Below are 15,998 nucleotides of genomic sequence, written 5' to 3'. Positions count from 1 at the left end.
ATTCATTTTTCCCATAGGGGATTTTACACTTGGGCTGTGTTTCGTGTAGGCTTACCCTGGCATGACGTTTTGATAACCATGTAAATCTCTCTAGGACAAGGTGACTTTTATCAATATATCCGTCTCTATTTACTCTCAAATTCAAATATGCTAATTAGCATCACACTAGATATCATGCAAAATGATAAATCCCTGGAAGCTCCTGCACATCATCTCTAGCTGACACATTTGCTAACAGGTATTATATCAATTTAAAACTTTCAGAAGACTTTTCACAGAATTGTCCATTTAAATAAATGTAGCCAATTTATTCATTATTACATTTAACTAACATCTACAATGTCATTGTAGCATTACGATTTCTCTTCACTGGAACTAAGGGGCCTAGCCCGAACCATGAAAATCAGCCCCAGATCATTATTCCTCCTCCACCACACTTTACAGGTGGCACTATCCATTAGGGCAGGTGGTATTCTCCTAGGATCCGCCAAACCCAGTTTCCATGGCTACTCAGCCATGGAAACCCATTTCATGAAGGTCCCAATGAGCAGTTATTGTGGTGACGTTGCTTCCAGAGGCAGTTTGGAACTTGTTAGTGAGTGTTGCAAACGAGGACAGACGAGTTTACACACTACGCGCTGCAGCACTCGGTGGTCCCTTTCTGTGAGCTTGTGTGGCCTACCACTTCGCGGCTGAGCCGTTGTTTCTCACAGACATTTCCACTTCACAATAACAGCCCTTACAGTTGACCAGGGCAGCTTCAGCTTTAGCAGGGAAGAAATTTGACGAACTGACTTGTTGGAAAGATGGCATCCTATGACGGTGCCACATTGAACGTCACTGAGCTCTTCAGTAAGGCCATTTTACTGCCAATGTTTGTCTATGGCGATTGCATGGCTCTGTGCTCAATTTTATACACCGGTCAGCAACAGGTGTGACTGAAATAGCCAAATACACTAATTTGAAGGGGTGTCCACATACCTTTGTATATTTTGTGTAGCATTTGCAGGTAACAAACAAAATCAAGAAAACACCAACATAAAGTGTCTTAATAGGGCGTAGGGCCACCAGGACAGCTTCAATGTGCCTGAAACTCTTATTGGAGGGATGCAACACCAGTCTCACTCAAGAAATTCCATAATTTGATGTTCTGTTGATGGTGGTGGAAAACGCTCTCAGGCGCCGCTCCAGAATCTCCCATAAGTATACTGAACAAAATTATAAAATGCAACATGTAACAATTTCAAAGATTTTACTGAGTTATAGTTCACATAAGGAAATCAGTTAATGAAACAAATTCAATAGGCCCTAATCTATGGATTTCATATGACTGTGAATACAGATATGCAGTTAGTCACAGACATCTTTTTAAAAAGTAGGGGCATGGATCAGAAAACCAGTATCTGGTGTGAGAGTTGATAGGGCTGTTGATTGTGGCCTGTGGAATGTTGTCTCACTCTTCAATGGCTGTGCAAAGTTTCTGGATATTGGCGGGATCTGAAACGCGTGGTCATACACGTCAATCCAGAGCATTCCAAACATGCTCAAGGGGTGACATGTCTCGTGAGTATGCAGGCCATGGAAGAGCTAGGACATTTTTAGCTTCCAGGAATTGTGTACAGATACTTCCGACATGGGGCCATGCATTATCATGTTGAAATACAAGGTGATGGCGGCTGATGAATGGCACGACAATGGACCTCAGGATCTTGTTACGGTAGCTTTGCATTCAAATTGCCACTTTGGAGGTGGCTTATGGTAGAGAAATTAACATTAAATGATCTGGAAACAGTTCTGGTGGACATTCCTGCAGTCAGCATGCCAATTACACACACCCTCAAAACACACCCTGGCATTGTGTTGTGTGACAAAACGGCACATTGTGGCCTTTGTCCCCCAGCACAAGGTGCACCTGTGTAATGATCATGCTGTTTAATCAGCTTCGTCATATGCCACACCTGTCAGGTGGATTGATTATCTTGGCAAAGGAGAAATGCTCACTAACAGGGATGTAAACAAATGTGTGCACAACATTTGAGAGAAATATTGTGATTATCGAACATTTCTGGGATCTTTATTTTAGCTCATGAAACATGGGACCAACACTTTACATGTTGCATTTATATTTTTGTTCCGTGTAGGTGGGATGTGTAGGTGGGATGTCTGGTGAATTAGAGCCCCTATGCTCCGTTGAGACCCCCCTTTCAAAAGTCACTGAGATCTCTTCTTCTAGCCATGGTAGCCAAAATAATGGGCAACTGGGCATTTTTATACATAACCTGAAGCATGATGGGATGTTAATTGCTTAAATAACTCAGGATCCACACCTGTGTGGAAGCACCTGCTTTCAATATACTTTGTATTCTTTATTTTGGCAGTTACATGTACACGGAGTGTACAAAACATGCTCTTTCCATGACAGACTGACCAGGTGAAACCAGGTGAAAGCTATGATCCCTTATTGAGGTCACTTGTTATATCCACTTTGAATCAGTCTATATGAAGGGGAGGACACCATTTTTAAGCCTTGAGACAACAGAGACAGTAATTGTTTTTGTATGCCATTCAGAGGGTGAATGGGCAAGACTTAAGTGCCTTTGAACGGGTATGGTAATAGGTGCCAGGCGCACTGGTTTGAGAGTGTCAGAGCTGCAGCGCTGTTGGGTTTTTCACTCTCAGCAGTTTCCCATGTGTATCAAGAATGGTCCACCACGCAAAAGACATCCAACCAACTTGACACAACTGTGGGAAGCATCCTATGGCGTTCTGCATTAGCATCGAACAGCCCCCGTGATATTCAACTTTTCAGGGAAGCTAGAAACCAATATACACAGACAGTTAGAAAAGCCAAGGCTAGCTTTTTCAAACAGAAATGTGCTTCCTGCAACACAAACTCGAAAAAGTTCTGGGACACTGCAAAGTACATGGAGAATAAAAACACCTCCTCCCAGCTGCCCACTGCACTGAGGCTAGGAAACACTGTCACCACCAATAAATCCACTATAATTGATCATTTCAATGAGCATTTTTCTACGGCTGGCCATGCTTTCCACCTGGCTACCCTTACCCCGGTCAACAGCACTGCACTCCCCACAGCCACTTGCCCAAGCCTTCCCCATTTCTCCTTCTCCCAAATCCAGTCAGCTGATGTTCTGAAAGAGCTGCAAAATCTGGACCCCTACAAAACAGCCGGGCTAGACAATCTGGACCCTTTCTTTCTAAAATTATCTGCCGATATTGTTGCAACCCCTATTACTAGCCTGTTTAACCTCTCGTGTCATCTGAGTTTCCCAAAGATTGAAAAGCAGCTGCGGTCATCCCCCTCTTCAAAAGGGGGGGATACTCTTGACCCAAACTGCTACAGACCTATATCTATCCTACCCTGCCTTTCTACGGTCTTCGAAAGCCAAGTCAACAAACAGATTACAGACCATTTAGAATCCCACCATACCTTCTCAGCTATGCAATCTGGTTTCAGAGCTGGTCATGGGTGCACCTCAGCAACGCCTCAGCAACGCTCAAGGTCCTAAACGATATCTTAACCGCCATCGATAAGAAACAATACTGTGTAGCAGTATTTAGCAGTATTTATTGACCTGGCCAAGGCTTTCGACTCTGTCAATCACCACATCCTCATCGGCAGACTCGATAGCCTTGGTTTCTCAAATGATTGCCTCGCCTAGTTCACCAACTACTTCTCTGATAGAGTTCAGTGTGTCAAATCGGAGGGCCTGTTGTCCGGGCCTCTGGCAGTCTCTATTGGGGTGCCACAAGGTTCAATTCTTGGACCGACTCTCTTCTCTGTATACATCAATGATGTCGCTCTTGCTGCTGGTGAGTCTCTGATCCACCTCTACGCAGACGACACCATTCTGTATACTTCTGGCCCTTCTTTGGACACTGTGTTAACTAACCTCCAGATGAGCTTCAATGCCATACAACTCTCCTTCCGTGGCCTCCAATTGCTCGGACGGTTCTGACTTAGAATATGTGTACAACTAAAAATACCTAGGTGTCTGGTTAGACAGTAAACTCTCCTTCCAGACTCACATCAAACATCTCCAATCCAAAGTTAAATCTGGCTTCCTATTTCGCAACAGAGCATCCTTCACTCATGCTGCCAAACATATCCTTGTAAAAACTGACCATCCTACCGATCCTCGACTTCGGCGATGTCATTTACAAAATAGCCTCCAATACCCTACTCAATAAATTGGATGCAGTCTATCACAGTGCCATCCGTTTTGTCACCAAAGCCCCATATACTACCCACCACTGCGACCAGTACGCTCTCGTTGGCTGGCCCTCGCTTCATACTCATCGCCAAACCCACTGGCTCCAGGTCATCTACAAGACCCTGCTAGGTAAAGTCCCCCCTTATCTCATCTCGCTGGTCACCATAGCAGTACCCACCTGTAGCATGCGCTCCAGCAGGTATATCTCTCTGGTCACCCCCAAAACCAATTATTCCTTTGGCCGCCTCTCCTTCCAGTTCTCTGCTGCCAATTACTGGAGTGAACTACAAAAATCTCTGAAACTGGAGACACTTATCTCCCTCACTAGCTTTCAGCACCAGCTGTCAGAGCAGCTCACAGATTACTGCACCTGTACATAACCCATCTATAATTTAGCCCAAACAACTACCTCTCCCCCTACTGTATTTAGTTATTTTTCTCCTTTGCACCCCATTATTTCTATCTCTACCTTGCACATTCTTCCACTGCAAATCTACCATTCCAGTGTTTTACTTGCTATATTGTATTTACTTCGACACCATGGCCTTTTTCTTTTTGCGTTTCTCTCCCTTATCTCCCCTCATTTGCTCACATTGTATATATACTTGTTTTTCTACTGTATTATTGACTGTATGTTTGTTTTACTCCATGTGTAACTCTGTGTTGTTGTATGTGTCAAAGTGCTTTGCTTTATCTTGGCCAGTTCAGTTCGCAATTGTAAATGAGAACTTGTTCTCAACTTGCCTACCTGGTTAAATAAAGGTGTAATTTAAAAAAAAAAAAAAAAAAAAAAAATTGGAGTCAACATGGGCCCACATCCCTGTGGAACGCTTTCGACACCTTGTAGAGTCCACACCCAGATAAATTTAGGCTTTTCTGAGGGTAAGAGGGTGCAACTACATATTAAAAAGTGCCCCAAATGTTTTGTACACTCAGTGTATATTTAGATATTAAAATACACAATAATGACAATATGTTTGGTATTTCCCGAAAATGGTTTGCGGTCTGATTTATCTATACTCTGTATAATTCAAAAGCCTTTTTGACAGTTGAATTAATGAATTATAACATGATTGTTTTACAGAAAGAGAAAACACAGATAAAAGTACAATACTTGTAAAAGCGTTTATGAAAGACAACCTCTGATAAGGGGGATAAGGAAGGAATCTGTGACATCCTACAGGATAAATCTGATGCACAACCAATAACAGGCCATGTCCTAGGGACAAAGAGATAGAGATAGGAAATAATCATCTTCATTACCATTCACACAAAGCCCTCCTCATTTAGCTTGTATAATACGAAACAAATCCAGCTTGTGTAGCTTAACGGTGCCGTAAAATAGAAAGATCACTGCAGCAGTTATTAGACGACAGACATTAACAAAAACAAATTCCCCCATTAAAAACGTGAAAGAAAAACATTTGTTTGACAAAGTACGAAAATAAAACAACTGATGGGCTGAATAAATTAAAACTAGGTAGACTGGTCAAGAAAACGAAGTAGGTCTGTCTACCGCATCTCTTTAAGGGAAGTAGTCAACCTAACGCACCACCGCTTGTCAGAGACTACTACTGCTTCACCTCCACCCACTGTCACCCCTCTGAGCCTCTGTGCCCCCTCCCTGCATACATCTGCAGGCTCCTCAGCTGTGAATACCCACATGGTTGGCTGACAGGCATGAACAAACTCACCTTTCATAAACAAACAGACAGCTATGGAGGAGCCTCATGTGACCCTCCTCTCTCTCACCCTCTTCTGGCCTCTCCTACCAAATCCTCTCGTTTGTTTCTCTTCCCCAAAGAGGGCCTCCCCTCAGTCTTCTCATTTGCGTCGCTGCTCCAACTCCTCTTCTTGAAACTACTCTTTACCCGCCTTCCCTCCTTTACACGCTCTGCTCCTCTGTCTCTTACTTCCTACTGTAAGTCTCACCTCATCCTCTCCTCTTGTCAAAGTCCCTCTTTGTTCTTCTCCTGTCTTTGCTCCTCTTTTCTCCTTATCGGTGCTCCCCCTCTTCCCCTGACCAAGGCGCTGTGTGTGTTTCTCCTCCAGGCTGTAGCTTGTCTTCATCTCCTGCTCAGAGGTAGCACACGGTCGCCCAGCATGCCATTATGTTTCCACCAACAGAACTACACTACTACTGGAAAACAACAGCCTCAGGGTTCACCCTCCTAAAACTACAATATAAGCTCTCTCCCGGTGGTGTTCTGTCCATTGTGGAGGCTTTACTGTGTAAGTTCCCCCTGAAACAAAGGGCTGATCTGCTCTCTGTGTGTTTTTTTACCTTTTGTTGTTAGTGTCGCCCTTTCCTTCCTGTCCTAGTGGGGGGTGTTAGTCGCAGCGTTGGGGCCTTCGCTGTTAGTCAGTGCAGCTGCCTTCTATTGGACTGAGCACTGAGAACAGTCCCTGGGCACTACTAGACTTCTAACCCCCTCCCTTTCCCTCCACAGAGCGGGGAAGGGCAACAAACTGAAACACAGCGTGGAGACAGGAATGCGGAATCAGAGCTGGTGTGTGTGTGTGTATATATATATAAAGGGGTAGAGAGACATTAGTGAAGTGGACAGGACAGGCTGTGTCCAGGGTGAAAGGTCAGGAGTGAGTGGCCATGACCTGGAACTCCTACTGGACACAGCAGACACACAGTCTGGACAAAGACCTCTCTTCCTGAGACCACAGATTCCAGGAATTAGCAGTGAAGCCTCCACCTTGAAAACAAGTACTTTGAAGTAAAGTACATAAAGCTCTGAATCACTTATTCCTCCCACAAAAAAACGAAATTACCTCAAGGTAATTTATTTTAATTTAACCTTTATTTACCTAGGCAAGTCAGTTAAGAACAAATTCGTATTTACAATGATGGCCTACCCCGGCCAAACCCTAATCCGGACGACGCTGGGCCAATTGTGCGCCACCCTATGGCACTGCCAATCACGGCCAGTTCTGATACAGCCTGGAATCAAACCAGGGTCTGTAGTGACGCCTCTAGCACTGAGATGCAGTGTCTTACACCCCTGCGCCACTCAGGGTCCCCAACTAATAATAATACTCTGTTTCCCCCAGAAAAACCTCTCTCAGTGCAAAGTATACAAACAAAGTACTACAGTGCTCATTCCTCTCATGAGAAAACAGCAAATAGCACAAGGAGACATTTACACATCCCCTTTCACCTACCTTTACATAAAGCCTAGTCTAGCAGTAGATTTGTAATGGCATAATGTATGAGAAATCCTCATTCTGCTAAAGGCCAATTAAGGTAGAGGCCAATATGAATGGTAGCCTTGTTGCCTGAACACATTTAACTCTCTAGGGGAAAACACAGAGGTACTTTAAGTGTTCTGTGCTTATAGTCATACCTGAATATACCTGTATTTAAACATGATACAGTGAAACACAATCACACTAATGAAAAAAACAAGACAATGGACATCTTGACTGACTGTTCCAAAATGACAGCCTTCAAACCATAGACAGGTGGAGGACATAGATATAGATGTGTTATTGTCACATACACCGGATAGGTGCAGTGAAATATGTTGTTTTACAAGGTCAGCCATAGTAAAGGTCAAAATAACAAAACTGTCTACCAAGTCTATTCATTCAAACATTTTAATAACTTCTACTTGCCAGTATCATTTCACATGATAAGACAAACATTTTTTGCTAACATACAGTATGATGGGGGTCCCTGAGTTGCTGGTTTTCCTGGGCGAGAAAACTTTGAAAACTCCTGCTCTAATCAACAGCTCTCAGCTTGGTCGACCAAGACTGCTTTCATTTCTTTATGTTGCAGAAGACACCTATCTGATTCGCGCCTGTCTCAGTGGACTCATTTATTGAGGAGGCCACAGGGATGTCGCAGTCCATCACTCTAAGACAGTGGTTCCCAAATGTTTTATAGTCCCGTACCCCTTCAAACATTCAACCTCCAGCTGCGTACTCCCTCTAGCACCAGGGTCAGCGCACTCTCAAATGTCGTTTTTTGCCAACATTGTAAGCCTGCCACACACACACTATACATGTATTAAACATAAGAATGAGTGTGAGTTTGTCACAATCCGGCTCGTGGGAAGTGACAAAAAGCTCTTATAGGACCAGGGCACAAATAATAATCAATCAATTTGCTCTTTATTTAGCTATCTTACATACAGACGTGCTCAAATTTGTTGGTACCCTGACAGCTCATTGAAATAATGCTTCATTCCTTCTGAAAAGTGCTGAAATGAAAATATATTTTATTGTGTATACTTGCATGCCTTTGGTATGTCATAGAATAAAGCAAAAAAGCTGTTAAAAGAGATTCATTATTGCTTATTCTACAAAGATATTCTAAAATGGCCTGGACACACAATATAATAAATCAATTGGATTATAGTGATATTTCAAACTAAACAAACTGTTTGGTATCATTGTGTGCACCATACTGAACATGGACCAGAGTAAAGTAGTCACTGTGCTGTATGGTATCATTGTGTGCACCACACTGAACATGGGCCAGAGTAAAGTAGTCACTGAGCTGTTTGGTATCATTGTGTGCACCACACTGAACATGGACCAGAGTAAAGTAGTCACTGAGCTGTTTGGTATCATTGTGTGCACCACACTGACCATGGACCAGAGGAAAGTAGTCACTGAGCTGGTTGGTATCATTGTGGTCACCACACTGAACATGGACCAGAGTAAAGTAGTCACTGAGCTGTTTGGTATCATTGTGTGCACCATACTGAACATGGACCAGAGTAAAGTAGTCACTGTGCTGTTTGGTATCATTGTGTGCACCACACTGAACATGGGCCAGAGAAAGAAAGGAGAGATTTGTCTGAGGAGATCAGAAAGAAAATAGACAACCATCACCCAGATAGGCCAGTCGTGTGAGAAACTCGTCATAATGCAAGCGGTCAGACAGGTGAAAATTATGGTCAGTAAAGAAAACTTTAAGCTTGTCTCTCAATTTAAAAAACGTGTCAATACTTCGCCCCTTGATAACCAGCGCACTTCTGTATGTTGTAAAAGCGTTACATGGTAGCTGCCCATATCATTGCATAGTGCAGAAAATACATGAGGGTTCAGGGGCCTTGCTTTAACCAAGTTAACCATTTTCACTGTAGTGTCCAAAACATCTTTCAAGCTGTCAGGCATTCCCTTGGCAGCAAGAGCCTCTCAGTGGGTGCTGCAGTGTACCCAAGTGGCGTCGGGAGCAACTGCTTGCACGTGCGTTAACACTCCACTATGTTTCCCTGTCATAGCTTTTGTGCCATCAGTACAGATACCAACACATCTTGACCACCAAAGTCCATTTGATGTCACAAAGATGTCCAGTAATTTAAAAATATCCTCTCCTGTTGTCCTGGTTTCCAGAAGAGGATGTCTTTCTTAATTGACCCCCCATAAACGTAACGGACATATACCAGGAGCTGTGGCGGGCCAGCCACATCTGCTGACTCATCCAGCTGTAATGCATAGAATTCACTGGCTTGTATGCGAAGCAGTAACTGTTTCAAAACATCTCCTGCCATGTCACTGATGCGCTGTGAAACAGTGTTGTTTTATGAAGGGTATTGTCTGTATAGTTTTTTTGGCCTTTTCCACCAGCTTTTCCCAGCCATATCTGCAGCAGCAGGAAGAATTAAACCCTCTTGGGGCTAGGGGGCAGAATTTTCACTTTTGGATAAATAGTGTGCCAAATTTTAACTTCCTGCTACTGATGTCAAGAATATAAGATATGCATATTATTCATAGATTTGGATAGAAAACACTGGAGTTTCTAAAACTGTTTGAATCATGTCTGTGAGTATAACATAACTATATGTAGCAGGCAAAACCCAGAGGACTAACCGTTCAGATTTTCTTTTTTTTAGGTCTGTCTGTTCAGTTAGTTCTCGTTGGAAAACGATATTTCTTAGGAACCGCTTCCACTGGACGTCACCAGTCTTTGGAATTTGGTTGAGGTTATTCCTTTGTGCAATGAAGAAGTAGACCAACTAGGAACTGGGTAACACTGTTGAGAGTTGCGCAAGGCGTGAGGAGTAGCGCTGGTTTGTTTTCATTCCTGTATTGAACACAGATAGACCAGTCTACAATTTGATTGATTATTAATGTTTAAAAATACCTAAAGTTCTATTATAAAAGTAGTTTGAAATATTTTGGCAAAGTTTATAGCCAACTTTTAAAATATTTTGTAGTGAAGTTGCGCATTTTGGAGCTGTTTTTTCAGAATCAAACGCGCCAAATAAATTGACATTTTGGATATATATGGGCGGAATTAGTCGAACAAAAGACCAATTGTGATGTTTATGCCAACAAAAGAAGCTTGTCAAAGGTAACGCATGTTTTATATTTAATTTCTGCGTTTTGTGTAGCGCCTGCAGGGTTGAAATATGCTTCCCCCTTTGTTTACTGTTGGTGCTATCATCAGATAATAGCTTCTTGTGCTTTCGCCAAAAAGCATTTATAAAATCTGACATGTTGGCTGGATTCACAACGAGTGTAGCTTAAAATTGAGTATCTTACATTTGTGATTTAATGAAAGTTAGATTTTATATCTTTTTTTTTTTATTTGCCGCGCTGCATTTTCCCTGTTTTTTTGCCCAAGTGGGATGCAACTGTCCCGCCTATCCGTAAGAAATTTTTAAGCCCTCCACAATAGTATGGGGCTTGCCTGTCCTAGCCACTCGGTAGCTCACCATATAAGATGCTTCTAGCCCTTCTTATTAATGGTATCTGTTGCTTTTATACTTGTCTTACTACTCAAAAGTCTTAATTCTCGCTTCCGTGGCTTATTTTTCAAATTGGCGTGTTTTGTTTCTAAATGTCTGCGCAGGAGTGAAGGTTTCATCAAGTTGTGAGAAAGTACTGTTGTTTGGTGTTTTCCCGGGTAAGGGAGCAGTAGATCTTCGGCTGCATCAGATTCACAACTGTCAGTGCCCATGCTAGCTGGGCTAACAACAAATGTAGAATAACTGATGCTAGCATTGGATTTGCCCGTGCATGCAGAACAACTTGTCGTCGATAGGTGCAGGTTGTCACACCCTAGTAGGTCAGGGTGTGACTAGGGGGTGTTCTAGTATGTCTATTTCTATGTTGGTGCTAATGTGATTCCCAATTAGAGGCAGCTGTTTATCGTTGCCTCTGATTGGGGATCATATTTAGGTAGCCATTTCCCCACCTGTGTTTTGTGGGATGTTGTTTGTGTTTAGTTGCCTGTGTGCACATCATGACTTCCCGTTTCGTTGTTTCTTTATTGGTTTTTTTGTTTCATGGAGATGTAAAATATGTGGGCCTATACTCACGCTGCGCCTTGGTCCGTCTCTCATAACGATCGTGACAGAATATCCTAACACGCAAGTACCAAGCAACGTGCCATGAAGGAGAAGGTGTTTTGGACATTGGAGGAAATCATGGGAGGAAATCATGGGAGGACACGAGACCCTTCCTTGCCGAGAGTTGCCAAGGAGCATGGAAGGACAGCGACGACGCCGGGGACCACGGCCACAGCAACCAAGATTTGGGGGGGTGGCCGGTCGAGCCGAGGAGAATGCCAGAGCCCGCCTGGGAGTCGATGGAACAATGTGAGGAAGGATACCGGAGAGAGGGGTTAGCAAGGAGTAGGCAGCAGCGCAGGCGGCCTGAAGAGCGGGTCATCAGTCCGGTGCAACCTGTGCCGGCTCCACGCACCAGGCCTCCAGTGCGCCTCCCCAGTTCGGTACGTCCTGTGCCAGCTCCACGCACTCGCCCTGAAGTGCATGTCACCAGTCCGGTGTCACCTGTACCGGCTCCACGCACCAGGCCTCCAGTGCGTATTCATAGTCCAGCGCCTCCGGCAACGGTCCACGGTCCAGAACCTTAGGCGACGGTCAACGGTCCGGAGTGTCCAGGCAAGGTGTCCAGTCCAGCTCCAGGGCAGGAGCCTTCCTCTGCGCCGGTGCCCAGTCCAGGTACGGCATCCAGTCCAGCTCCATGGCCAGAGCCTTCCTCTGCGCCGGAGCCTTCCTCTGCGCCGGTGCCCAGTCCAGGTACGGCATCCAGCCCAGCTCCATGGCCGGAGCCCTCCTTTGCGTCGGTGCCCAGTCCAGGCACGGCGCCCAACCCAGCTCCATGGACGGAGCCCTCCTTTGCACCGATGCCCAGTCCAGGCTCCTTTGGGGGGAGGGGGGGGGGGGTACTGTCACACCCTGACCATAGAGAGCCCTTGGTTCTCTATGGTGTAGTAGGTCAGGGCGTGACTAGGGGGTGTTCTAGTATGTCTATTTCTATGTTGGTGCTAATGTGGTTCCCAATTAGAGGCAACTGTTTATCGTTGCCTCTGATTGGGGATCATATTTAGGTAGCCATTTCCCCACCTGTGTTTTGTGGGATATTGTTTGTGTTTAGTTGTGTGACGTCATGACTTCACGTTTCATTGTTTCGTTATTGTTTTGTTTGTTTCACAGAGATTAAAAATATGTGGAACTATACTCACGCTGTGCCTTGGTCCGTCTCTCATAACGATCGTGACACAGGTGTAGTACTGCTGGTAGCAGCAGAAGAGCTGGTATGTGTCTATGGACGCAGGCCTAACTTTTTTGAACCATTTATCCATTTTCGAGCAAATGGAATGAGCAGCAGCTATGTTTAGCTACCGACGGACCATTAGTGGAATTACCACGAGAGTGTAATGGTTAATGTGACTGGATGTTAATTATTTGACTAGGCTACATGTATTTGACATTGCGTTGTTATTTCGCTCAACACTAATGGTTTAATTGTATTTTTTTGCAGTGAAACGAAGCTCCTCAGGTAAGAAAAAAACCTCACCCAAATGTATAGCCCCGTTGGAAAATATAAATGGACTGTTTGAAAATTTGATGAAAAATGTGAAAATGTGAATCACATTTTAATTTGGCGTATCCCCGACGGCATTGCGTACCCCAGTTTAGGAAAACCTGTTCTGAGACATGTGACACTGAAATTGAATAAGGTTGTATTATGTAAAAAATAAATGGTGCAACACTAATAAATGTAATATTATTTTATAACATTCGCTTTCTCCCGTGTTGGATATGGTCACTGTCCTCGGTTGTGAAACAATCTTCAGTGCGCTATAGAATTGGTGCATTTCTCTGTTATGCGCATAATAGCAAAATTAACCAGCATATTGGGATTGAGAACAATATGGCGGAGGCAGCACCAGAGACAAGGAATGTAATTCTGTGCACAAGCACAAAACACCACATCTGTCATTTTTGTCCCATCCGAATCTGCCATGTCAGTAATTTGTACATGGCAGGACATTAACAATTCCAGCCAGAATAACCTACCTTTGGGAACTCCAAAGCCCTCTGATAATAATAGTCCCGTGCGAATCGACATCCCTGTGTGTTGAGAGAAATGTCTGAGTTTGACAGGTGCTGCGCAGAGCCTATATATGAAGGGCCCGCATGTATCAACTTTCACAGTGAATGTTTTTGTTCAAATGTTGTGTGCATATGAATTGAATATTGGCAAATGCATCAGTAAAAAATATTGTACCTATTTAAATGTAAGCCTTGTTGTTTAACTTCTCTAGGGTAGGAGGCAGCATTTGGAATTTTGCCCAAATTAAACTGCCTTCTACTCAGGCCCAGAAGATAGGATATGCATATAATTAATAGATTTGGATAGTAAACACTCTAAAGTTTCCAAAACTGTTAAAATAATGTCTGTGGGTATAACAGAACTGATTTGGCAGGCAAACACCTGAGGAAAATCCATTCAGGGAGTAGGATTTTTTTTTTTGTGTGTAGTTTTCTATGCAAAGCCATTACAGTATCCATTGATTTAGGACTCAATTTGCAGTTCCTATGCCTTCCATTAGATGTCAACAGTCTTTAGAAATAGTTTCAAGCTTGTATTCTGAAAAAGGAGGGAGTAAGAGCAGTCTGAATGAGTGGACCCTGCCGTGTCACAGAGCTTTTTCATGCGCGCGACCGAGAGAGTGCCTTTCTTGTTTACCTTTTATATTGACAACGTTATTGTCCGGTTGAAATATTATCGATTATTTAGGCTAAAAACAGTCTGAGGATTCTTTTTCACGTCCTCTGCATGCATTTTGCTGTCATCTGTTACTGTGTTCGGAGTTTGTTATAACCAATGTACGTACTGGTGTGATTACGATAGGTTATTAAGGTCAGGCCCCATTGGTCACATGCATGCGATGCTTACACATTTCACGTAAAGAGAGCAAGGGTTGAGGGAATAGGCAAGGTTTTTCCTAAACAAATGACGGATTTCGGTAACAGAACTTCTAAGTCAGAAACAAGTAACAATTAAGAAACCAAATGGCTGAAATGTTGTAATTTCAGCACTGTTTAATCAAACAGTGTGCTTAAAGCATCAGACAAGCTTAGTGTAGTTGGTTTTAGTCTGTCTATATATGGAAAAAAATAAGTTTCAACATTTCAACCAAAGCCCTACACTTTATGATATGTAAATAAGCCTAACATAATATTAAAGCACATTCAATAACAATAGGATCGGAAAACCATGGCGGCACATTTCAGCATCTGCCCAAACATAGGCTTACGATCTTGAAAAGGCTTGTCAAGATCTGTGAGAGCACGGGGAATCAACTCAATTTCTGCATGCTTGCTCATTCCCTACTCATCCTCCCCCCTTAAAGGTACTGTTATATAACCATATCTAAAAACACAAGCCCACACAAAGAACAGTCTGCTCAATTACAGTCTTGTGCCCAGAGATGTACCAAGAAAATCCATCATCATGGCATTTGTTTTGTCACTTTCCTGTTCATTGTCTCAATGAATAGTATTAGAGGTTTTATCCTTTCAAAATATACCTCTAAAATAGCCATGTTTGTTTTGACTGGGAGGAGAGAGAGAAAGAAGGAGAAAGGCTCAACCCTTGGTTTTGCAGCTTACTGGACTATGAAAGGTGAATTCTCCCTCTCCTCACTCTCAGGCCTCATTCCAAAGTGTCAAATGCTCCAGGTCCATTACATATATATTGGCAGTGGCTCTACCCAGTCTCTCATCCCTGATGGGGGAGAATGGCAGAGAGAATGAGAAAGACAGTGGGAGGGGAAAGGTCAGTGTGTGAGTGAATTTGAGATACAAAAAAACGGTGCATTTGTGTGATTATGTTTCTGAATGTGTGTCTCCGAAAGTGTGTGACTTTGTAAATCTAAGTGTGTGTGCGCACGTGCATGGCATATGTGTGTGTGTGTGTGTGTGATTCTCAGTGCTCCTCTCGTCGCTCTGAGGCCCAGGTATTTCCCTCTAATTACCTACAAAAGATTTAGAGAAGGGAGTTAAAGGGCTCCCCCAGTAAATAAATGATTTCAATTAGGCAGCTGCAGCTTCAGACTGACATGGGTCAATAGACAGGGGAAACCTTGGCATACTTCCCTTCTTTCAGCCACGCATTTTCAAATTCATCACAGAAATACAGTATCATCCCGAACCCTTCAGAGTCATTTAAAGTGGGATTTATGACAGAGATGGAATTGAAATGCATTGGCTAAAATGTGTTACTGTAGCTTGTCAGAGTTAGCCTAGTAATTAGTGGCAAGGAGTTGGATAATTTGCTATGGCAATGTACCACAATGTACCACAATGTACCACAATGTACCAGTGGCTATGTCCATGATTTGTCTTTAACCTAAAGTTAAACTGATGACAGACAGAAGAACAGGAACTGACCATGAATCAATTCTTCAAACAGTTAAAATTGCTTTCTATGAACATGACGACAACTATAAACATCTACATGACAACCATAAAAAGCCTA

General features: G+C 43.3%; 1 protein-coding gene across 3 annotated transcripts in view; it reads right to left on the bottom strand.

The window, feature by feature from the left end:
* The window catches only part of LOC109874406 (colorectal mutant cancer protein), a 136,628-nt gene that overhangs the window by 87,847 nt on the left and 32,783 nt on the right, over window positions 1–15,998 (bottom strand). The window contains exon 1 of one of the 3 annotated variants that reach the window (XM_031809219.1): window positions 6,168–6,607. The exons of the other annotated variants lie outside the window; for them this stretch is intronic. Within the exon in view, the coding sequence (XP_031665079.1) occupies window positions 6,168–6,305 (138 nt within the window). The 5' untranslated portion in view covers window positions 6,306–6,607. Of the gene's footprint in view, window positions 1–6,167; window positions 6,608–15,998 lie in introns of those variants that run through there. 3 annotated transcript variants of the gene reach the window in all.

The sequence above is a fragment of the Oncorhynchus kisutch genome, linkage group LG29, assembly GCF_002021735.2.
Source record: "Oncorhynchus kisutch isolate 150728-3 linkage group LG29, Okis_V2, whole genome shotgun sequence".
NCBI lineage: Eukaryota > Metazoa > Chordata > Actinopteri > Salmoniformes > Salmonidae > Oncorhynchus > Oncorhynchus kisutch.
The sequence above is the reverse complement of the archived record's forward strand: the minus strand, read 5'-3'. Positions and strand labels throughout refer to the sequence as shown.